Raw genomic sequence first — 24,738 nt, forward strand, 5'->3', positions numbered from 1 at the left:
TGTTTAACAGTAGAAATACACATTGAATGAGCACTAAACATAATCATAAGCTGTGTATACAGAACTCCAGGAGCTTGTCTGGACATTTTCAATGATTCCATAGCTTAATCATCATAATGATAAAAAAGTGTGAATACTTTGTGGGGATTTTAACATTGATTTGTTGAACCCAAGGAACCATCAAAAAACAACAGATTTCATAAATATTATTCATGGAAATGGCCTTTTTCCAGTTACCACGAAGCCTACTAAAATCACAACAGAAACAGCCACATTAATAGATAATATATTCACAAACAAAATTGACCTTGGATTAGCAAGTGGACTTTTAATAAATTATATAAGTGAGGGTTAGGGTTGCCGATCTTTGTAATCTTTCAAAATTGCCACAACATAAAGGTAAAACAAATAAATTATACATCAGAAAAAGAATAAGAACACAAAGTGCTATTGTTGGCTTGAAAAAAAGAGCTGGAAAAACAAAGCTGGTCCGAGGTGTACTCAAAAGATGACATTAACTCTGCATACCAAGAATTTTCTTCATTCATAAATTCTCTATATACGATAAACACTGTCCACTGAAAACAAGTAAAAGAAAGAATCATGTTTCAAACAAACCTTGGATGACAAAAGGGATAGAAAATGCTTGTAAAAAGAAAAATGTATGATATAAACATTTTTTAATATCAAGAACAAAAAAATCTGAATTGAATTATAAGAAGTAAAAAAACAAACAGTAAGTATTATGAGGAAAACTAAGAAAGACTACTACCATTCATTATTAGAACAGAACAGGAATAATACTCAGGAGACATGGAGAATACTAAATTATATAATCAATGATGGCAATAAAATAACTAGTTATCTCGAATATTTTAGAAATGAAAATAGCAATTGACTAGCAATTGACAAAACAGCAGATATAACAAATGCATTTAACAAATATTTCATTGACATAGGTAGTAAACTTGCCAATTAAATTTGTGAGCCAATAAAAACGATTGAAATAAAAAAAGGTGAGAAAAATAATCCCTCTACTATGTTTCTCAGTGCTTTAAAAGACAATCAATCAGTCAATCAAATTTTATTTATATAGCCCTAAATCACCGAAGTCTCAAAGGGCTTCACAGAATGAAAAGAGGTCGTACAGAGACATCTTTTCAGTATAGGGTACACAACAGCATCCCCTGTCAAAGCTCCCAGAAGGGGAAGGAAAAACTCAAAAACCCCAGATTAGGGGAAAATCAGAAACCTCCAGAAGGGACCACAGGTGGGAGGAGCCCCCTTCCAGGCCCACAGGTTGAAGTGGATGCTGCATGTACCAGACACAGAAACAACATAAATTACAGAAAACATAATGTGCTATATAGTGCAGTGATGTCTTGACAGCAGGCAAGGCCATTGGGCAGGAACCATCCCACATTCCAGCCAGGTGGACTGCAGACGGCCGAACTCCTAACCCATGATGGTCGACCAACGCAGGACCCAATGGAGGCGGTCAAGTCAACCCTCACCATCTAGCTAGCCCCCTCCCCCAGCCGGAAGAGGGGGGCAGGAAAAAAGAAAAAGGAAGAAGGCTACAGACAGGCTAAATTAACTAAATGCTTTTGAATATAAATGTGTTTTTAGTCGGGATTTAAAGATTTCTACTGAGGTGGCTGCGCGAACTTCCATAGGTAGGGCATTCCATAGTACTGGCGCGCGAATGGAAAATGCCCTTGACACTGAAATCTTATATATTATCAAAACATTAAAAAATAAAAAATCCACAGATTGTTTTAACATTGATATGACATTAATAAAAGATAACATTGAGCATGTAGTACAACCATTTACATACATCTGTAACTTGTCTTTCAAAACTGGCACTTTCACATCACAAATGAAAACCGCAAAAGTAATTCCAATACACAAAGGTGGAAACAAACATTTATTCTCAAACTACCGGCCGATATCATTGCTTCCACAATTCTCAAAAATCCTAGAAAAATTATTTTCACAGAGATTTGATAATTTTATACAGAAACACTGTCTGTGTGTGTGACTACCATTACGGCTTCAGATAAAAAAGATCGACCACCCTGGCTTTATTGGAACTAGTAGAAGGGATTGCTACAAGCGTTGATAAAAATGAATTTACGACCTAAAAAAAGCTTTTGACACTATTGATCATAAGATATTAATGGACAAACTAGCGAGGTATGGTCTATGAGGTGTGGCGTATAATTGGATAAAGAGTTACCTATATGATAGGAATCAGTATGTACAATTTAATAATGGACAATCAGATTTACTGAAAATAACTTACTCCAAGGGTCTATACTTGGTCCTATTTACATTACAGTGATCCCTCCTACTTCGCGGTCTCAGATATCGCGGTCTCAGTACTCACACTACGCGTGTTTTTCCAGGAAAAATTAAAAATATTTCAAAATAAAAAATAATTATAAAATATGCTCAAAAATGAAAAAAAAAATTAAAAAATCAAAAAAGTACATTATACAGTACTGTATTCATCAAATAACTAAGTAATATTAGTTAATAACTATGTTAAGAATTCCTCAAACGTTAGTGTTCATGACGTTTTTTATCTTATTTTGAAATGCATGCTTTTAATTTGTCGGGTCGCGTTGCATTTGCGTTTCCTATTTTATATTCTCTGTGCGTCATTCGGCTCGTTACGGTGACGTAGTGAATGACAACGTAAGCTCATATTTACAGTTTATTATCATTTATGTTGATTACGCACGCTACTGCCTATGTTTAGTAAGCGATGAGTGTTTATTCTGTTTATGTGTTCGTTTGTGTAGAGGTTGCACTTTATAGTTTGTAGTTGTTATTTGTTGCTCACCCGCTAATGTCGGCTAAAAATTACAGTAAATTCATAGATTAAAGTTCGGCGTTTTTATATGTTAGTTGACCTACTTTAACATTGTTGTTGATTTATTATTCAACAGATACTACATGATACACCATACATGAGCCAAAATAAATGTGAAGTTCAACGTGATGATTTGTGTACTCTTTCGCCGGAGTCTTGGTGCAGATAACCAGTCCTGAGAACTGTCTGCGCCCTTAGAGTTTTTGCCATCCTGTTTTCTTCGCTTTTGTTCTCGTTCCATGTTCCAATAAATATGGAATACATGAAGTCCCTGTCTCGACGCCCTCCTGCTTTTGGGTACTCTACCTCCGCAACCACGCGGGCCTTCACACCCGCCGCGCACCCCTGTGACAATTAGTTATTTAACGAATATGTGGCGAGGCGAAGAAACCACACGTTGCTGTGCTAGTGGAGATCTTTACTCTTCGCATGCCATCACAAAACTGATACAACAACAAAGTCCAATAAAGCAAAGACAAAGCCAACAGGTTCAAAGCATCAAAGGATCATAGCGACATGCCTACTGGGTGAGAGACATGGTCCTAGTGCCCGCCAACAGCTCCGCCCCGAACACCCAAAAAGGCATAACGGAAAACCCCACAGGGTATTCACCAGTCTGGCACCCTGAGTCACATTCAGGTCCTGGGCGGTGTATGTGACACCAGGGCCCCAGGTGCGATAGGAGTAAGGGTGAGACGCTCAGCGTGAAAACCATGAGGTAGCGTTGGCAAAGGGATGTTCTGAAGTTCCGTGGGAGCCGGAGTGGCAGTGCTGACCTGTATGCTGGCAGGCACAGTGGCTTCCGAGGGACGGCCGGTCGCGGCTGCGTCCCAGTCTGTGCCTGGGCATGAACCTGCTGCGGCACCAACACCAGCTGACCCGCTCCGATGTATACTCGGACCATACCTGCGGGCATGGTGAATCGGAGGGGCGGCTGAATGATGGTGGCTGGAGGCCTACTGCTGAGGCCGGACGGACATCGGTAGTAGATGAGGCCGCCCGGCTGGAAGATCCCGGTCGACGGCCAGGGACTCCGAAATTGGACTGCACAGCCGTTCTCACCAGCGCCCGTACCAGCCTGTTGCTGGCTGGCTCGATCCCTGGTGCGCCAAGGGACTGGGCGACGGGTGAGAGGACCCTTGTCGGGGTGCTGGCTGGCTGACGTGGTACCAGCTTGCTGCATTACCTGACGTATAGTAGGCTGGTGGAGGAATGTCACGATGTGGGACATCTGCGGTGATTCCTCGCTGAAACATTCTGACGTCCGGGGTCACCCATGTGGCGAGACTACATCTCCAACAGCCTGACTAAACTTTCTAACGTCTGGGATAATAATATGGCGAGATGACCCATCCAGGGTCACCCATTCTAATGTCCGGGGTCACCAATGTGGCGAGGCGAAGAAACCACACGTTGCTGTGCTAGTGGAGATCTTTACTCTTTGCATGCCATCACAAAACTGATACAACAAAGTCCAAAACAGCAAAGACAAAGCCAACAGGTTCAAAGTATCAAAGGATCATAGCGACATGCCTATTGGGTGAGAGACATGGTCCTAGTGTCCGCCACAAATACAATAATGTTAATAAGGATAATGTAATGTTAAATAATGGGAGAAAGGAAATAAAATACGCAATAATACTAAAAAAAAAAAAAAAAAAAAAAAAAAGGATCGTTTATGATTACTGCGGCTATATTGGGGCGTACATAGAAATCTAGGAACTGATACCCTACTTCGCGGGTTTCAGACTTCGTGGGGGGTTGACACCCCCCATTAACTGCGAAGTAGGGGGGATCACTGTATATATTAACGACATCTGTTATGCTAGTAAAATGTTTAAAAAAGTACTCCATGCAGATGACACTATATTGCTCAGGGAAAGATCTCAAACAGCTACTGGATACTGTGGAAAAAGAATTAAATACATTAAAGAACTGGTTTGATGCAAACAAATTATCTTTGAATTTAACCGAGACAAAATTTATTATTTTTGGTACTAGGCAATGCAAAATCCCAGTCAAAATTATGATACAATCAACGGAAATAGAGTAAATAAGATAAAATTTCTTGGTGTCATACTGCATTCAAAATTATGCTGGAAGGCGCATATAGAGGATGTTAAAAGAAAGATTTCTAAAACTATAGGCATTCTCTTTCAAACCAAAGAACTTTTAAATCAAAAGTCATTATATACGTTATATTGCTCACTGATATTGCCCTACATGACTTATTGCATGGAAATATGGGGAAATACATATAAAACAAACACTCTGTCCGTCTATAAACTCCAGAAAAAAGCAATACGAATCATCAACCGGTCAAAATACGCAGAACCGACCAACAAATTGTTTATTGAATTAAACACTCTCAAATTCTATGATATAGTTGAAGCTAAAACAGCTCAATTAATGTATAAAGCTTTCAATAACAAACTTTGCAACAATATCCAGAAGCTGTTCGAAATCAGGAAAGAGTGTGCATATGACCTAAGGGCAACCGGTGATTTAAAAAAATTGAAAATAAGAACAAATATAAAGCAAATGTGTGTTTCTGTTAAAGGTGTCAATTTTTGGAATGACTACGAAACCGAACTGAAAACAAGCACATCCATGTCTGTGTTCAAAAAGAGCTTTAAAAATATTGTATTGGAAAAATACAAAGATTATGAATGAACAGTCAGATCTTGTGTAAAAAATTGTTACATGTGAAAAATATGATGTACAGTATGTTTATGTTTATGCATTTATGTATATATGTTTATGCATCTTCCATATATTTATACACGTACAATATAAGCACATATAGTCATATGGAAATACAACTACATGAATGAACTACATTAGCTTATTTATATGAATGTTTCTGTGATGTGAAACAATATATTAATATCTCGGTAAATAGAATCCAAGGAGTAGGACCAGATAAGTTCTAAACTTCTTCCTACTTCCTTTAGAACATATACAGCAAATTTCATTGAACTGTACATATGCTGACAATTCTCTTATTTGCTTCCTTTTGTGTTTTTTGTTTGCGTTCACATTTTATTTTATTGTGCTGTGTTCAATAAAAAATCAATCAATCAATCAAATCTAAGATAGTACCATTCCCGTGGGTCACTGCTTCTATTATTTTTGTAAGACCAAATGCATTGGTTATTGCTTGAAATGCTACAGTAAGTGGCTCCAATGGGGAGTTCATATGAATATTGAAGTCACCCATAATTAATATATTTTCTGCATGAGTTATTAAATCAGCCATACATTCAGGGGATTCATCTAAGAATCCAGAGTATGGACCGGGCAAGACGGTAAAAAACTACCACATTGAATGGTGGTGACGAGCTCGATCGCATAACGAGAGCTTCAAATGTCTTGAAGGTGTGGTTAGTGCTCGTGCTAAGTTTAAGATCAGATTCTGAAATTAGGGCGACACCTCCTCCTTTTTTACAAGGACGGGCAATGTGTGAGCCCACAAAGTTTGGGAGTGAGGCCTCATTTAATGATAAAAATTCATTTAGTTACATTCTCCCATGATGCAGTAGATATCATGTTATTTTCAATTACTTAACAAAAAGTCCAAATGATAACACAATACAAAATGTTTATTCCATCTTTGACAGACTTGGCATTAACATGGTTTTCAGCAGCACAAATGCAGTGTCCACTCCAGTAATATTTAGAATAGATATTTTAAATTGTTAACATGTCTGTTAACATGTCATATTTTCTTCTTCGTAATAGAAATTGCCTGCATTTCAAAGTTGACTTGGGGCATCTCAGATGTTATGTTGCATATTGAGCTTTGAGCATCTTGGTGAGAAAGAATCAAGCTCAGTGAGCCGCTGTTGGGCCTTCTGAGATCGAATGATTCTCTCCTCAAAAAATCCTTGTTGGTGCTCGTTCCTCTGATCCAACTTGACCAACCACTGCCCTCTCAGCCTGGAGATAGCGAAAGAGAGGCCTTTTAATCACACATGCTCCACAATCTTTGCCAGTAAGACTTGTTCAATATGGTCAGATGCTGGTCAACATTCACATAAATTCACATAAAATAGCTTAACTGTTTGTGTGTGATAGGTAGGGTTAGGGCTGCTATCCCGGTTCATTTTTATGCAGAGATTAATTAGGCCCCTTTGCAAAGCGCACCTCACTAGTTTGTTGGCGGTAAAACAAGAAAATGTGGTGATGATGGGTTGCAGATAGAGAAGCTGCAGAAGAAGAAGAAAAAGAAATGAGCAAAGACTGCATTGTTCGGTTTACTGATGTGTGCATGATTTTGCGTCAGGTATTAAGTATCCTTCAGTAAGATATTAACTTTAAGTTGCTTGATGCGTTTTTATTGTTTGTGTGACTGAGTTGTTGACTGCCTACATGAACAAATCCCGCATCACATTTGTTATCATTCGTTAAAATTGTAGATCAGTTCAATAGGCTAGTTTTGAAGCAAAAAAGAAAAGTTGTGGTTTAAATAACCTCTCTCAGACGCATTAGTTTTAGCCAAAGCAATAAAAAAATGACTTGGTAGTTCTATGAGATAACAATTCAAAAAGATCAAACCTTTAATATTGCACTTGTTTACATCATTCATTTCTCAAGATTGAGATATTGCACTCTAAAGAATGAAAATAAAATCCCTGCTTGCAGTTTTATTTATGTATGTATTTATTTTGTAATATGTAATTTTTAGCTGTGCATTTTATTCCCTGACTGTACTCAATGTAAACAATGAAATTAAAAGAATCAAAGTCAAGTTTATTGTCAATTTCTTCACATGTGCTTAACATACAAAGGAATCGAAATTGTGTTTCTCACTATCCTCTGCGTTTTACATGTACAATAACAAAGTACAGGTGAGCAAGACGAGACAATCCTAAAAACTAGATTCTTATGATATTAAAACTGAAAAACACATCCATGAATTACCAATAATCAAAAGCAAAACTAAAAACAACCATATAGTACAATACATTTAACCATAGCTAAAGAATATGTCAGTACTTGTAACAAAGATAACAAAGTAACAATGATTGCTGCCCCAAGTTTCGGCATACGCAGCGATTCTAACATTATATATATATATATATATATATATATATATATATATATATATATATATATATATATATATATATATATATATATATATATATATAAACATATGTCCAAACCTGTGTTTAATAGCTAATGGGATAAAAACATCAAAATTGTATATACATATTAAAAATTGGTATCAAAATAGTAAAGTAAACAAAAAAAAAATGTTTGCGGTCCACATTGTAAGTTGAAAAAACTGTAAGGCCGGGACATCGTAGACCTGGGTTCCAGTGTGTGTGTGTGTGTATATATATATATATATATATATATATATATATATATATATATATATATATATATATATATATATATATATATATATATATATACAGGTATATTTACATTGTGGCATCTGGTGCAATCGCTTAAGTCATTGGACAAAAGCAGGCCTGGCTGATTGGTGGGAGAGGAGACTGAACAGCTGAGGAAGAGACACTCCAGACAGAAAAGAAAGAGCTACGGAAGCCAAAGCCAGAAAGAAGGGAGACCAGATTTTATTTGGAAATTGACCATTTTGAACTACTTTAATTTGAACTTTGTGAGCCAGTAACTTTGAATTCAGTGAACAGACTTTATTTCAAGTTTTTTGCATTCTGATCATCTATTGTTCCTCCTTTTAGTTGTACTTTGTGAGCCAGTATCTTTGAATTCAGTGAACAGACTTTATTTCAAGTTTTTGCATTCTGATCATCTATTGTTCCTCCTTTTAGTTGTACTTTGTGAGGAAAGTAGTTTTGAACTCAGAGAACCAACCTGATTTCTTTTACTGGCTTTTGACCACCTGTTTTTGATAGTGTTTCTTTCAACTTTGTGAGACTAAATAAATCATCAATTTTGAAAATATTACCTCTGTGACATCGTCTGCCCTGGCACACCCCATGCAACGTCACAATACGCACACACACGCACACACATATATAAACATATAAACATTAAAAAAAATAACATAAACGTTCTCACAACTGCCAAAATGAATAAACAGCTGTTTTAGTACTATCTGAAGAGTGGGGGAAAATACCTCCTGATTACATTAAAAGACTCTTTAGATAAATGGCAAAACAAATCAAGAGTTTAAAAGAATATAATTTTGATTAAATATTGAACTTAGATATTTTAATCAAATTGCAACCAAACACCTTAAAATATATTGTTTTGTTGATTTAAAAATTGGAATTTGCACTTGGCGTTGTTGAGTTTACAAACACACAGATTAGTTTATGCAGTCAGCGTCCCTTGACACCTTTATTTTGGAGGTGCAGTCAGGAAGTCACTATATGTTGTGACTTGTCTGAGGTGTCCCAAAGTTTTCCAGAACCGGTATACTGTATTCCTTTGGGAGCAGAACAGTCGACACACGTTTACTCTTTAACCCCCTCCAAAACTCTCTCCTCGTCTCTCGACGTACCCTTGACGTCATCACTCCTGGACACTTCTCTACAACTCAGCAGATACAAGTCAATAAAAAAATAAATACAATACAGCCAATACAATAGCATGAAGGCAGTGCTCATTCAGACGACTCCGTCATTCAGGACTCTTCCGAAATCAATGACTAAATCTGTGTTTTTATGTGTTTTGTATATCGTTGTTGCCACTTGCTGTTGACACTTATATGCATCATATGCGTGCCACCAATCAAGTTAGTATATGAAAAGATCGCGACCATTGTTTGTGTGTGTTGTATTAATAAGGCACCACACTTATAGCTTGTTCGAGCATCAGTTTACTGTTCGGCTCAGTTTACAGTGTATCAACAACGGCACTGCCGCAAAGCATGTCGGGAGGTTGCTCGACTGACATAACATGCAGTTATACCAAACATCCACTAGATGGTACTATAATACCACCCGTAACATCTCCCTTTTCTTTAAGTACCCCAAAACTCAAAACTCTTTTATAATAACATTAACGAACCGGACAAGTAATAAAATTTTCATTGTAACAGTAGAACAGCAACAGTAGAACAGCTCCCCTTCCATCCTCCCCTCCACAACCAGAACGCCCCCCCCCCCCCCCCCCCCCCCCCCCCCCCCGCTGCCCTTGTAGTCCCTGTGAACCTACAGGTCCAGTTGGCTGGGAGGCCGTATCTGGCGGCCATAACGCGACAGAGCAGGGGACAGAGATGGTGCTGACGATGGAACAGATGACGTTTCAGAGACCCTAGGAGAATCCGACGCACCCGAACTGTTGGGAAACCGGCCCTGAGCCACCTGAGGAGAAAACCTCCACTGATCCTCAGTCATTTCACTCGGTGCCTGAACCCCAATGCCTCCAGACGCAGACTCCTCCACGCCAGTCACCGGGTGTTGCAAAGACACCGGCTCCGCCATCCGTAAGTCGACCCGATTGCGACGATAGAGAGCACCCTCGACCTCCACCAGGTAGGACCGTGGAGCGACTTTCTGCAGAAACACCCCCCTGCGCCAAATGCTCGTCCTGTCACCCGGCAGCGGCTTCATTCGAACTGCCTCACCCACCGAGAGCTCAGGCAAGTCCTTCGCAGATCTGTCGTATATGAGCTTGGAGACTTGTTTCCTGTGGCGCAACTTGTCAACCACGCCCACAATGACCCGCGGTTCGAGCAGCGCAGAAGCCACCGGCAAAGCCGACTTCAGGCGCCGTGCCATCAGACGTTGGGCAGGACTGCTGTCCATCCCCTCTGTCGGGGTGTTTCTCCACTGTAATATCACTTTCCAGGCATCCTTTCCTTCACGAAGGGCTTTCTTGCACAGATTTTTAGCGATCTTCACAGCCGCCTCTGCCTTCCCATTGGCCTTAGGATGTCTCGGCGAGGAGGTGACATGCTCAAACTCCCACTCCACTGAAAACTGTCGGAACTGAGAACAGGCAAACTGAGGCCCGTTATCAGTGATGACACTGTCGGGTTGACCATACCGGGCAAACTGAGCCTTGCATCGCTTAATCGTCGTCTCCGCACTGAGGTCCGGCAGTACATCAATTTCCCAGTAATCTGAGTAATGATCAACCACCAGCAGGAATTCTTTCCCACCGTGCTGAAACAGATCCAGGCTCACAATCTGCCACGGGCGCGTAGGCAGTTCATGATGGCTCAGCATTGTCTCTTTATGTTGCTCTACAGCGTACTCATTGCATATTGTGCACTTACTGACATAGTCTTTAATGTCAAATTGCATGCCAGGCCAGTATAAAGTCTCCCGTGCCTGTCTGTAGCAGGCGTCGCCCCCAATGTGACTGCAGTGCACTCTGGCCAGCATTTCAGCTCGCAGTGACTTAGGCATCACAACTCTCTGCCCTCTGAATAACACACCATTTTGAACACTCAAGTCCTCTTTGATGGGCCAGTATTCTCTCACCGCCATCTCAGTGTCGTCCTTAATGGTTGGCCAGCCGTTCAGAACGATAGCTTTCACAGCTTGCAACTGTACGTCCTTGTCTGTGTGCCTCTGTATCTGCACCAATCTTTTGTCAGTGACGTTGAGATAGTCAGCCATATTTATGTGCTCAATCGCACGCTGCTCATCCACCATACTGCATACTGTGTGCTCCGTCCGCACCAGCCTGGGGTGTGAGCTGGACACAACTGCCCTGCTCAGTGTGTCGCTCATAAACATGTCCGGCCCTGGCTTGTAAACCACTTGCAAGTTGTAGCCTTGGAGAGCAAGAAGCATGCTCTGCAAGCGCTTGGGGGCATTCAGAAGAGGCTTGCCGAAGATGGGTATAAGAGGCTTGTGATCCGTCTCTGCCGTGACCATATCTCGACCATAAAGGTAATGATGAAAACGCTGGCAGGCGAACACAATGCTAAGGCACTCCTTCTCTATCTGAGCGTAGTTCTGTTCCGTGGGCGTAAGCGCCCTTGACGCAAATGCGACGGGCTGACCCTCCTGCATCAGACAGCAACCCAGGCCATGTTGACTGGAGTCACTCTGCAATGTGACGGGTTTCGTGACAACGTAGTAACGCAACACCGGAGTCATAGTCACAAGTCTTTTTATTTCCTTGACAGCTGTCTCATGTTTTGACAACCAGTGCCACACTGTGTCCTTGTCAGTGAGTCTCCTCAGAGGCTCACAAACCTCTGATAGCTGTGGAAGAAACTTGGCCAGGTACGTAACAAATCCAATGAGTCTCTGCACACTCTTGACATCTGTTGGGGCTGGCATTTCCAAAACAGCCCTTACTTTCTCTGGGTCGACCTTGAGACACACCGCTGACAATATGTGGCCGTGGAAACGCACTTCAGACACCTTGAATTGAAGCTTCCTGATACTAAGGCGTAACTTGACCTGACGGCAGCGGTCAAGAAGGGCTACTAGCTTCGCATCATGATCCCTGTCTGCTTCCTCATCGCTGTCACCGCAGCCCACCATCAGGATGTCATCCGCTATAGGCTCCACTCCTTGAAGCCCTGCCAACAGCTCGTGCTGCCTCCTCTGGTAGACCTCCGGAGCCACCGACACGCTAAATGGAAGTTTCAACCACCTCTTCCGCCCCCAAGGAGTCCAGAACGTGGTCATGAAGCTGCTGGCTTCATCCAGCTTACACTGCAGGAAGGCATCTCTTGCGTCAACCAGTGTGAAAACTCTGGCTTTAGGTAGCTTGTAAAGCACATCCTCCAACGTGGGCATGATATAATGCGATCGCTTGAGTGCGCGGTTGAGGTGATACGGCTGTAAGCATATACGCAACTTATCTGGTCTCCTGACAATGACCATGTTGCTGATCCAATCTGTCGGTTCACTGACAGATGTGATATGTCCCTCTGCTTCATATCTGTCCAACTGAGCTTTCACAGCGTCTTTCAAAGCCACAGGGACATTGCGTGGCGCGCACTGCACTGGCTGAATCGCTGGATCTAGATCAAAGTGAACTTCTCCGGGGAGTGCCTCCACCCTACCCGTGAAAACATCTTGATATGCTGTGATGACTGTCTCCTTGGCGAGAGGTTTGGTGAGACTGTGCATGACTGTGTTGAGCTCCTCCACTCTGAGCTCCTCTGGAATGGTGAAATGTATGAACCCCATCTTTTCTGACATAGAGCCTGACAGCAATGGCAGCTGCCGTGCATTCACAATCTCAAACTCCAGTTTGTATGTGTGGCCCTGCACCTCACAGTCCATAGTAGAAACTCCTAATGATGGAAGTCCATGATCTGAATACAGCTTGAGGGTGGTGTTGCTCCGCTTCAGTTTTTCTTTTGGAGCCAGTCTCTTTTGGAGCCAGTCTCTTTTGGAGCCAAAAAAAAAAAAAAAAAAAAAAAAAAAAAAAAAAAAAAAAAAAAAAAAACAACTTCCGGCGCCGTCGCGAGTGGTAGCCTTTCCAGCAGCTCCGTGTTATTTTGTGTTACTTTTCGTTCTTTTTCTATGGATATGGACTTTAATTCTATGGATATGGACTTTAACGCACAGAAACGCGTTTACACGAGAAAGCAACTCCTTGCCCTGAAAAAGTCCCGTGCCGGTGAGATCCCACATTTACCTGACGAGGTAAGGAGACCTTATCGTGGCTGCAGAGCTGGAGCCAAGCTAAAGGCTAAGCGGCTAGCGGCGAAGTGGCGATACAAGCCTTCTGTCCCGTCTGTGATCATGGGAAATGTGAACTCACTACCAAACAAGACCGACGAACTGGCTGCGCTGGTGAAAAATATCAGAGCCTACAGGGAGTGCAGTTTGCTGTGCTTTACTGAAACGTGGCTCACGGCTAGCATCCCGAACGCCAACGTGGAGCTACCCGGCTTCAGCACAGTTAGGGCAGACAGAGACACAAAAGCCTGCGGGAAACGGAAAGGAGGCGGACTCGCTATGTACGTGAATACAAGATGGTGTAATCCCGGACATATAAATACAAAGATTTCCACCTGCTGCAGGGACATCGAACTTTTGGCCGTAAGTTTGCGTCCCTATTACTTGCCTAGAGAGTTCGGAACCGCCATTGTGGTCATTGTTTACATCCCACCGCGCGCCAACGCGGACGTAGCGTGTGACGTCATCCACTCCGCTGTGGCTAAACTACAAACACAGCACCCCGAGGCCATTCTGTTAATCACTGGGGACTTCAATCATGTGACTCTGGACAAAACATTACCTGCTTTCTTCCAGTATGTGGACTGTAACACCAGGGGAAATAGGACCATTGACCTGCTGTATGCAAACATTAAGGATGCATACAGTGCTACTCCACTGCCTGCACTGGGGAAAGCAGACCATAACCTCATTCTGCTTCAGCCCCACTACAAACCAAAAGTGAGGAGGCTACCAGCAACCACACGCTCATTCAGGAAGTGGTCTACTGAGGCAGAGCAGGCTCTGAGAGACTGCTTTGAATCTACAGACTGGGATGTACTGCAGGGGTCACATGGGGGAGACATTGAGGAGGTGGCAAACTGCACTACAGACTACATCAACTTCTGCATGGACACTGTTGTTCCTGTAAGAACTGTTCGCTGCTATGCTAACAATAAGCCCTGGATCACGAGCGACATCAAAGGCCTTCTGAACCAGAAGAAGAGGGCCTTTAAAGACGGTGATCAGCAGGAGCTAAAGCGGGTGCAGAGGGAGCTCAGAGTCCAGCTCCGGGAGGCGAAGGAGCAGTACAGGAGGAAATTGGAGCGGAAGCTGCAGAACAACAGCATAAAGGAGGTGTGGGATGGAATGAAGACTATCACCGGCTGCAGCACAAAGCGGGGTGCTGCCATGGAAGGAGATAGGGGGAGAGTCAACCAGCTGAATAACTTTTTCAACAGGTTTGACCACCCCCACTCGTTCCCACCCCGGAGTACTGCAGCTTCCCTCCTAGCTCACCCTCCCCCCCTAGACACCAGCACAGAGGAGGACATCCCCCCCCCACCCAAGATCACTGCAGCCCAGGTGTGTGGAGAGCTGAGGAGGCTGCGACCCAACAAGGCAGCAGGTCCAGATGGAGTATCCCCGCGACTGCTGAAGGCTTGTGCGTTGGAGCTGGGAGACCCTCTACAGCGCATCTTCAACCTGAGCCTGCAACGGGGGAGGGTCCCCCAGCTGTGGAAGACATCCTGCATTATCCCAGTCCCAAAGAAACCACGACCGGAGGAGCTCAACGACTTCAGGCCGGTCGCCCTGACATCACACGTGATGAAGACCATGGAGCGGTTGCTGCTACACCACCTGAGGCCACAGGTCCGCCATGCCACTGACCCCCTGCAGTTTGCCTACCAGGAGAAGGTAGGAGTGGAGGACGCTATAATCTATATGCTACACCGATCCCTCTCTCACCTGGACAGTGGCAGTGGTGCAGTGAGGATTACTTTTTTGGACTTCTCCAGCGCCTTCAACACCATACAGCCTCTGCTGCTCAGTGGTAAACTGACAGAGATGGGAGTAGGCTCACACCTTGTGGCATGGATTACGGACTACCTGACAGGCAGACCCCAGTACGTGAGACTGGGGGGCTGTACGTCCGACACTGTTGTCAGCAGCACAGGAGCGCCACAGGGGACCGTGCTGTCTCCTGTCCTGTTCACCCTGTATACGTCAGACTTCCAGTACAACTCTGAGTCCTGCCACGTGCAGAAGTTTGCAGACGACACTGCTATCGTGGGATGTATCAGGAGTGGGCAGGAGGGGGAGTACAGGAAACTGATCCAGGACTTTGTCTCATGGAGCGACGCTAACCATCTGCACCTGAACACCACCAAGACCAGGGAGATGGTGGTGGACTTCAGGAGGCCTAAACCCCATCCGGAACCAGTAACCATCAAAGGAGAATGTGTAGAGTTTGTCCAGACCTACAAATACCTGGGTGTGCAGCTGGACAATAAACTGGATTGGACTACCAACACAGAAGCTCTGTGCAGGAAAGGACAGAGCCGACTGTACTTCCTCAGAAGGCTGGCGTCCTTCAACATCTGCAAAAAGCTCCTGCAGATGTTCTACCAGACTGTTGTGGCGAGCGCCCTCCTCTACGCAGTAGTGTGCTGGGGAGGCAGCACCAAGAAGAAGGACGCCTCGCGTCTGGATAAACTGGTGAGGAAGGCGGGCTCGGTTGTGGGCACAGAGCTGGACAGTCTGACAACTGTGGCTGAGCGACGAGCGCTAAACAAGCTGCTATCAATCATGGACAATCCAACGCATCCACTACACAGCATCATCCACAGACAGAGGAGCTGCTTCAGTGACAGATTGCTGTCACTGTCCTGCTCCACGGACAGGCTGAGGAGATCATTCCTCCCCCATGCCATGAGGCTCTTCAACTCCACCCGGGGCAGTAAAAGCTCACATTAAACTCTAAACCTCATACTCTGCACTGCACTATTCACTTTATACAAGCACCTTAATTATACTTGCACTAGACTCCAACGATTCACACTATTCTGTTTACACTGTTAACAAGCACCTTAAGTATACTTCTGTACTGGACTTATGTGTATCTTGTGTACTTTATTTCTCATATTTTATATCTCGACTTGAGGATACTGCTGGTAATGTGAATTTCCCTACGGGGATGAATAAAGTATCTATCTATCTATCTATCTATCTATCTATCTATCTATCTTTTTATCTCTGAGACTCATGCCGTTGCAAGTAGCTCCCGAATTAATCTGGCATTTTTGTAATGCTCCATTCAGCCGAAGATTGACAAACCATTTTTTGCCTCTTGTCCTCACAGCTCCAATGCTTTCCACAGCATACACATCATTTGTTTCGATCTCGGAACTATCTTTGTCCATGTTCAGTCCTTCAGCTATGTGTAGTTTTCCCTCCTTTCTTTTCGTTTTGTTGCAAACTCTTGCGAAATGATTCGCTGTTCCACAAGCATTACAATTCTTGCCATATGCTGGGCAATGTTCCTTTCCTCTCCCATGCAATGTGCCACAGTATTTGCATGCGGAAGGACTCTCATCCTGTAATCTAGGATGAGCACTCATTCTCTCCGCAGTGCTAGATTGTCTTTTGAAGGTATGTTTTCCTACGGCGTTGACATTGTCCAAGTGAGATCTTTCAACCAGCTGAATAACTTTTTCAACAGGTTTGACCACCCCCACTCGTTCCCACCCCGGAGTACTGCAGCTTCCCTCCTAGCTCACCCTCCCCCCCTAGACACCAGCACAGAGGAGGACATCCCCCCCCCACCCAAGATCACTGCAGCCCAGGTGTGTGGAGAGCTGAGGAGGCTGCGACCCAAAAAGGCAGCAGGTCCAGATGGAGTATCCCCGCGACTGCTGAAGGCTTGTGCGTTGGAGCTGGGAGACCCTCTACAGCGCATCTTCAACCTGAGCCTGCAACGGGGGAGGGTCCCCCAGCTGTGGAAGACATCCTGCATTATCCCAGTCCCAAAGAAACCACGACCGGAGGAGCTCAACGACTTCAGGCCGGTCGCCCTGACATCACACGTGATGAAGACCATGGAGCGGTTGCTGCTACACCACCTGAGGCCACAGGTCCGCCATGCCACTGACCCTCTGCAGTTTGCCTACCAGGAGAAGGTAGGAGTGGAGGACGCTATAATCTATATGCTACACCGATCCCTCTCTCACCTGGACAGTGGCAGTGGTGCAGTGAGGATTACTTTTTTGGACTTCTCCAGCGCCTTCAACACCATACAGCCTCTGCTGCTCAGTGGTAAACTGACAGAGATGGGAGTAGGCTCACACCTTGTGGCATGGATTACGGACTACCTGACAGGCAGACCCCAGTACGTGAGACTGGGGGGCTGTACGTCCGACACTGTTGTCAGCAGCACAGGAGCGCCACAGGGGACCGTGCTGTCTCCTGTCCTGTTCACCCTGTATACGTCAGACTTCCAGTACAACTCTGAGTCCTGCCACGTGCAGAAGTTTGCAGATGACACTGCTATCGTGGGATGTATCAGGAGTGGGCAGGAAGGGGGAGTACAGGAAACTGATCCAGGACTTTGTCTCATGGAGCGACGCTAACCATCTGCACCTGAACACCACCAAGACCAGGGAGATGGTGGTGGACTTCAGGAGGCCTAAACCCCATCCGGAACCAGTAACCATCAAAGGAGAATGTGTAGAGTTTGTCCAGACCTACAAATACCTGGGTGTGCAGCTGGACAATAAACTGGATTGGACTACCAACACAGAAGCTCTGTGCAGGAAAGGACAGAGCCGACTGTACTTCCTCAGAAGGCTGGCGTCCTTCAACATCTGCAAAAAGCTCCTGCAGATGTTCTACCAGACTGTTGTGGCGAGCGCCCTCCTCTACGCAGTAGTGTGCTGGGGAGGCAGCACCAAGAAGAAGGACGCCTCGCGTCTGGATAAACTGGTGAGGAAGGCGGGCTCGGTTGTGGGCACAGAGCTGGACAGTCTGACAACTGTGGCTGAGCGACGAGCGCTAAACAAGCTGCTATCAATCATGGACAATCCAACACATCCACTACACAGCATCATCCACAGACAGAGGAGCTGCTTCAGTGACAGATTGCTGTCACTGTCCTGCTCCACGGACAGGCTGAGGAGATCATTCCTCCCCCATGCCATGAGGCTCTTCAACTCCACCCGGGGCAGTAAAAGCTCACATTAAACTCTAAACCTCATACTCTGCACTGCACTATTCACTTTATACAAGCACCTTAATTATACTTGCACTAGACTCCAACGATTCACACTATTCTGTTTACACTGTTAACAAGCACCTTAAGTATACTTCTGTACTGGACTTATGTGTATCCTTGTGTATTTTATTTCTCATATTTTATATCTCGACTTGAGGATACTGCTGGAAATGTGAATTTCCCTACGGGGATGAATAAAGTATCTATCTATCTATCTATCTATCTATCTATCTATCTATCTATCTATCTATCTATCTATCTATCTATCTATCTATCTATCTATCTATCTTTCCTGCTCAATAGCTCTCAACTGCAGATCACTCAACTCAGCTGCTCGACATGCTTCGATAGCGCTGGCAAGCGTCAAGTCCTTTTCCCGTAGCAGCCGTCTACGTGTGCTCTCATTTGCAATGCCGATAACTATTTTGTCTCTGATCAACTCATCCCTCAAGGCGCCGTAATCACAGGTAGCAGCTCTCTCTCTGAGTCAAGTCACAAAACAGTCTATTGGCTCACCATCCTCCTGTTTACAGCAGCCAAACATGTATCGCTCATAGATCACATTTTTTGCAGGTTTAAAGTACTGTTCCAGCGAATCCAGAATGACAGACACGTCCGCCCGCTCCACGTCCGTCAGCGTCAGGTTGTGTTTGTAGACATGCCGGCACTCCGCTCCCATAATGCTCCTCAAGGTCGCCGCCTGGACCTCCCCGGGCTTGCTTACCAGCCCCGTTGCTAAAGCATAATTCTCATATTCTGCTCGGAAAATGTCCCAGTTCGCACTCAGATTGCCGCTGAGTGTCATCGGAGTTGGAGGGGGAATGTTAGCGGCCATGCCTATTTCCTGGTTCAGCTCCAGTGTCTCAGAAATTCACTGTAGAGCACAATAAACTCACACGCTAGCGTCATGCAGCCGTCAGCGCCGATGTACGTCCACTTCTGACACCATGTTTGTGTGTGTTGTATTAATAAGGCACCACACTTATAGCTTGTTCGAGCATCAGTTTACTGTTCGGCTCAGCTTACAGTGTATCAACAACGGCGCTGCCGCAAAGCATGTCGGGACGTTGCTCGACTGACATAACATGCAGTTATACCAAACATCCACTAGATAGTACTATAATACCACCCGTAACAACCATACTTGTTTAGCATTGCAATAGCTAACGTTAGCATCGGTGCACATCCCTTCACACGGGTTATTTGTGGCACATTGTTTGTTTAGTAATGACTAATCTTATTTAGTGTTTAGTTTTCGTATGACTCTGCATGTTCATGAAACTCACTCCACTAAATTGAAATAAAGTAGCAAGACGCTCTGCTTCATTGCTTGTGAGACATCACATTGGGCTTGGTTTTGTATTATTTAAAGAAACACGTTAGATACAACATCTCAATATGAAGTTGGATATCTATACAAAGAACGACATGGCAGTGTCTTAGGAACAAAAAGATGCCAAGTCTTTTAATGGAAATACAAATTTTCAGCCTACAGAAGGCTCATTTGTGTAGACACCATAAAATTAGAGTGAAATGAGGATGTGGCAGGCGAGTCCATTTTTTCCAAAACTTAATTTCTGCAACTCAAAATGCGTTTCAGTATCTTGTGTGGCCCCCACGAGCTTGTATGCATGCTTGACAACGTCGCGACATGCTCCAAATGAGACAACGGATGGTGTCTTGTGTCTTCCTCCCAGATCTGTGTGAAGGCATCCCTGAGCTGTTGAACAGTCTAAGGAGCAACCTGATGGACCACCTAATGGACCGAAACATAATGTCCCAGAGATGTTCTATTGGGATTAAGTCAGGGGACCGTGAATGTCATTCAATTGTTTCAATTCCTTCATCCTCCAGGTCCTGCCTGCATACTCTTGCCACGTGAGGCCGGGCATTGTTATGCATTAGGAAGAAAGCAGGACATACTGCACCCGCGTAGGGTCTGACAATGGGTTCAGGGATTTCATCTCGATACCTTATGGCAGTCAGAGCACCATTTCCTAGGCAGTAGAGGTATATGCATCCCTCCATGGATATGCCTCCCCAGACCATCACTGACCCACCACCAAACCTGTCATGTAGAACGACGTTGCAGGCAGCATAACGTTCTCCTTGTCTTCTCCAGACTCTTTCACGTCTATCACAGGTGCTCAGGGTGAACCTGCTCTCTTCTGTAAAAAGTGCAGGGCGCCAGTGGCGGACCTGCCAATTCTGGTGTTCTTGATCAAATGCTAATCAAGCTCCACGGTGCTGAGAAGTGAGCAAGAAAGGACGTTGGGCCCTCAGGCCACCTTCATGAAGCCTGTTCCTGATTGTTTAGGTAGAGACATTCACAGCAGTGGCCCTCTGGAGTAGTGCTCAGCTTGTTCTGCCTTGCACAAAGGTGCAGGTATCGGTCCTGCTGAGAGGTTGAGAACCTTCTATGGCCCTGTCCAGCTCTCCAAGAATAACCCCAGTCTCCTAAAATCTCCTCCGTGTTCTGGAGATCGTGCTGGGAGACACATTAAACCTTCTCGCTGCAGCACGTGTAGCTGTGCCATCCTGGAAAAGTTGGACAACCTGTGCAATTTTGGTAGGGTTAGGGAATCTCCTCATACTGCCAGTAGAGACAATTACAAAAGCCAAAATTAGCACGAGGGGAAAAATAGCCAAAAAGTGATCCTTTTTTTGATCGGAGGGAGAAACTTGAAATGACCTCCACACGTAAAAGCAGTCCTGTTTTGCGGGTTTTCTAACTGTTGCCACTGAACTGCACCTGTTGTTAATACCATGAATACCAATACAGTGAAATTAACCTGGCCCCCTGCTTAACCACCCAGAAAATTATGAGACAGGTTTAATTCAATTCATGCCAGGCCCAATAATAAAGGTGCTCCTTTAATTTTTGTGAGCAGTGTATTTGGCGCACCGGATTATGAGGCGCACTGTCTGTTTATGAGAAAATTTAAGGCTTTTAGATGCCCCTTATAGTGTGGAAAATATAGTGTATACATATTTACATGCAAAAAGATAAAAGAAACAATGCTCAAAATTGGAAGATTGATGTGACAAAACTTTAAATGCATTTTTATCTCAAAATTAGGGATTTCAACTTGCCAATATTCAAATTGCTGTGACCACATCAATTATTTAAGTATCACCCTGTTAGGACAGCATTAGGACATATCAAAATCTCAATTTTTGCTGACATAAACCAATTTTTTTGAAATCGCACCATATATACTTTATACATGGTCAGGCAAAATAATCTGACATTTTTTTTAGGTTTAATAAAAACAAATGAAGTAAAGAAACAAAAAATGGTTTTTATTTTCAAAAAGTACATGTAATGTTTTTTTGTCTTGTTTTTGTATTGTGCCATTATTTTATGTTTATTTTACAGTTGATGCCATGAATTGGACTGGTGAACATCATACTTTCATTGTGGAAATCGTTATCCAAACAAACAAATCTGTAACTGCAACACAATGTGCGTTCTGTTTGCACATGAAACTTGGTAGACATGATCCGGTACCAGCTTGTAACACAATCTTGTTTTGAGTTACCAGTTCAGAGCTACTGAATCTGCATTGAAACGAAAATCAACCAGCCGTCCTCGCACTGCCTGAACTCCAGAAAGTATGGCAGCTGTAAGAGCTTCAGTTCAACAGAATGGCTTTATATGTACTTTTTGAAAATAAAAACACGTTTCTTTTTTTACTTCCTCTTTTATTAAACCAAAAAATGTGTCAGATCATTTTGCCTGACCTTGTATATGGTAGATGTGTAAGTCAAATTTAAAAGTAAAAGTTACAGTTGGAATCAAAGCCGGATTGCTTGGCACTGCTTGGCTTTGGGCTTATATTAATTGTGCAGGCATCTACTGCAACTTGATCTGAGATTTCTCCTGTTAGGCTTAATTAGGTTGTTAAAAAAAAGTTCAGTAGTGTCCGGGTTTATGGATCTATGTTGTTGTGTCTGTTGTGTCAGTGAGGATCTGTCATCACACACCATCACGCCTCACTTAATCTTTATCATTCTACTCATCTTTCGTCAGATATTCACGCTGATCTGGGGGATTCAAATGTATCGTCAGGCGCCTCTAATCAACATTCCCAGGCTACTTTGTGCTGACTGACATGAGCTGCAAACATCACTAAGACAATTTAGAAAAAATAATCATGCAGTGAAACATGAATGTAAGTTTATTTTATGAACCTTCTACCACACTGTATAAAATCTTCTGAAAGATCTTGAAAACATTACTTTTCAAAATGAATTTTTGGAAGACTGTTGAAATACGTATTCATGAATACTCTCATCTTATTTATTTCCATACCAGCGCAATTTTTAAATTAAATTATTGAAAGTGTGTATTCTTTTGAAGATTAAGCTTCAGTACATAGCAATCAGTATTTACAGTAAGTTCTGTTATTCAAGACAAGACAGTTTGAAACAATGCTGCTTTCATAACTGAGAACTGCAAACACAACAGTTAACACATTTTTAGATTATGTCATACTTTTGTAACAGTCACTTAAATCTGATTACAATTATCCTCGTAAAAGATTTTTGCATAGAGTATTTGTATTAAATATGCTTTTCATGAACAAGTGTATCAAACATGGTGTTGTTGAGTGAATGTAACGGGTACCATATTTCTCCGTGTACAAGTTCTCATGAATAAATCGACCCCTACTTTTTTACTTCAAGTTGGGTGAATTTGACAAAAACGTGAGTATAAGTCTACCCCTGACTTTAGTGGTTATACATATCATGTATGTCCAATTATAACACATGGTGTGTGTTGTAAAAATGACGAAATTACAGTACTTTTAGATGCACGAGACAAGTGCGATGTAATGTGCGCTGGCGCGTAGACGCAAATGCTGAAAGTAATGTTCCAACAATAGAACGATTTGAAGTTTCAAAGATTTTATCTACTGTATTTTTTTTTTGACACAACTGAATATGGATTTGTCGAAAAGCCCTAAAAGTTATCATCATTATATGACACGCCAAACAACTCCTCATACTTAAATCCCAGACGTCCTCTCCATGCTCGTCATTTGCACAAACATCACACAACGTTATACGGGCCGTCATCTTCGGACCTGTACAATTTTTTTGAAATGGAAGTCTCTAGAAACGCTTCGCTGAAGGCTTACTTTACCCAAGTGATGACTGTGGTGAGATCAGAGCGGGGATGGGTTGCTCTTCGCTGTGTTTCTCCCAACACCTGTTGACGTTCACGCATGCCATGCCACTGCTCTTGCATTTTTGTCTTGAACGGACAAGTCAATCCGTCATTTCCTTTTCATAATGGGTCAAAGTCTGCCGGAAAAATGATCCACGCAGCCTCAATGTTGACAGAGGCAAAAAGGCAGCACTTGACAAAAGAGCATTTGAAAGTGCATACGTACTAAAATGGATGCATATAATATCGAATATCATATACTGTATATACAGTATATATATATATATATATATATATATATATATATATATATATATATATATATATATATATATATATATATATATATATATATATATAATTTTGGGGGTTGAAAATGAGGGAAAAAAACTCCACGTGTACACTTGTACACTTTTTATTAACTGTGTTTTTCAGCTAATTCTAAATATAAATAAATAGGTGAACCAATTGCCAAATTGTTAGAAAAAACTCATGTCATGACAACTCAAAATCTCAGCAATATTCAGCAACAATAATTGACATAATGTTAAATCAATACTTGTGACGCAACAGAATAAGAGAAAGAATGTACTAACGTTACATCAAAGCATGTTTTTTGATGCAGCGCTTCAATTTGACCTTTTTGGATCTCACTAATCATCCACCGTGGTCCAGTTTGCATACAGCTTAATCATAAGGCGGTGTTGACCTTGTCAAAGCGCTGCTATTTCTGCGACTCTCCTCCTCGATCATCTGCTGGATATGCTGGTTGATCCTCTGCTCCCAGAAGAACTTCAACTTGTGTTTGTCATGGATCCGAGCCACGTCCATCACTTGGCAGCAGCATGTAAATGTGGGAAGACATAACTTGTATCTGTTCATCATCTCAATTCCTATTCTGAAGTTGATTTTATAGCCCATTAATTCCTAATCTGACTTGTTAAATTACTTACTCATGCTTTCCAAAGTGTTAGACTATTCTCCTCTCAACCGTTAAATCCCTCTTCTCACTATTCTTTTTTCTCTTCTCATCGACTCGTTCTTTTTCTGGTCTTTT

General features: G+C 43.1%; 1 protein-coding gene and 1 long non-coding RNA gene across 3 annotated transcripts; one reads left to right on the forward strand and one right to left on the reverse strand.

Moving 5' to 3' along the window:
• The first annotated feature begins 428 nt into the window (after positions 1-428).
• Positions 429-5,970, forward strand: LOC148411298 (uncharacterized). Its single transcript, XR_015867935.1, has 2 exons — positions 429-2,703; positions 2,958-5,970. It is a non-coding gene; the product is annotated as an uncharacterized LOC148411298 (long non-coding RNA).
• A 492-nt stretch (positions 5,971-6,462) lies between these two features.
• On the reverse strand, positions 6,463-24,738 carry LOC148411299 (uncharacterized). 2 transcript variants are annotated; one of them, XM_088434814.1, is made up of 3 exons: positions 24,635-24,738; positions 24,391-24,514; positions 6,463-6,820 (listed from the first exon to the last, which is right to left on the reverse strand). In XM_088434814.1, exons 1-3 carry the CDS (start codon positions 24,636-24,638, stop codon positions 6,658-6,660), a joined length of 291 nt encoding a protein of 96 aa, XP_088290940.1. In that variant the 5' UTR covers positions 24,639-24,738; the 3' UTR covers positions 6,463-6,657. The 2 variants fall into 2 exon arrangements, with proteins under 2 accessions (XP_088290940.1, XP_088290939.1); XM_088434813.1 differs by lacking the exon at positions 24,635-24,738 and having other exon boundaries at positions 24,391-24,628.

Source organism: Hippichthys cyanospilos, chromosome 15 (genome assembly GCF_059441005.1).
Source record: "Hippichthys cyanospilos isolate Australia breed blue-spotted pipefish chromosome 15, RoL_Hcya_1.0, whole genome shotgun sequence".
NCBI lineage: Eukaryota > Metazoa > Chordata > Actinopteri > Syngnathiformes > Syngnathidae > Hippichthys > Hippichthys cyanospilos.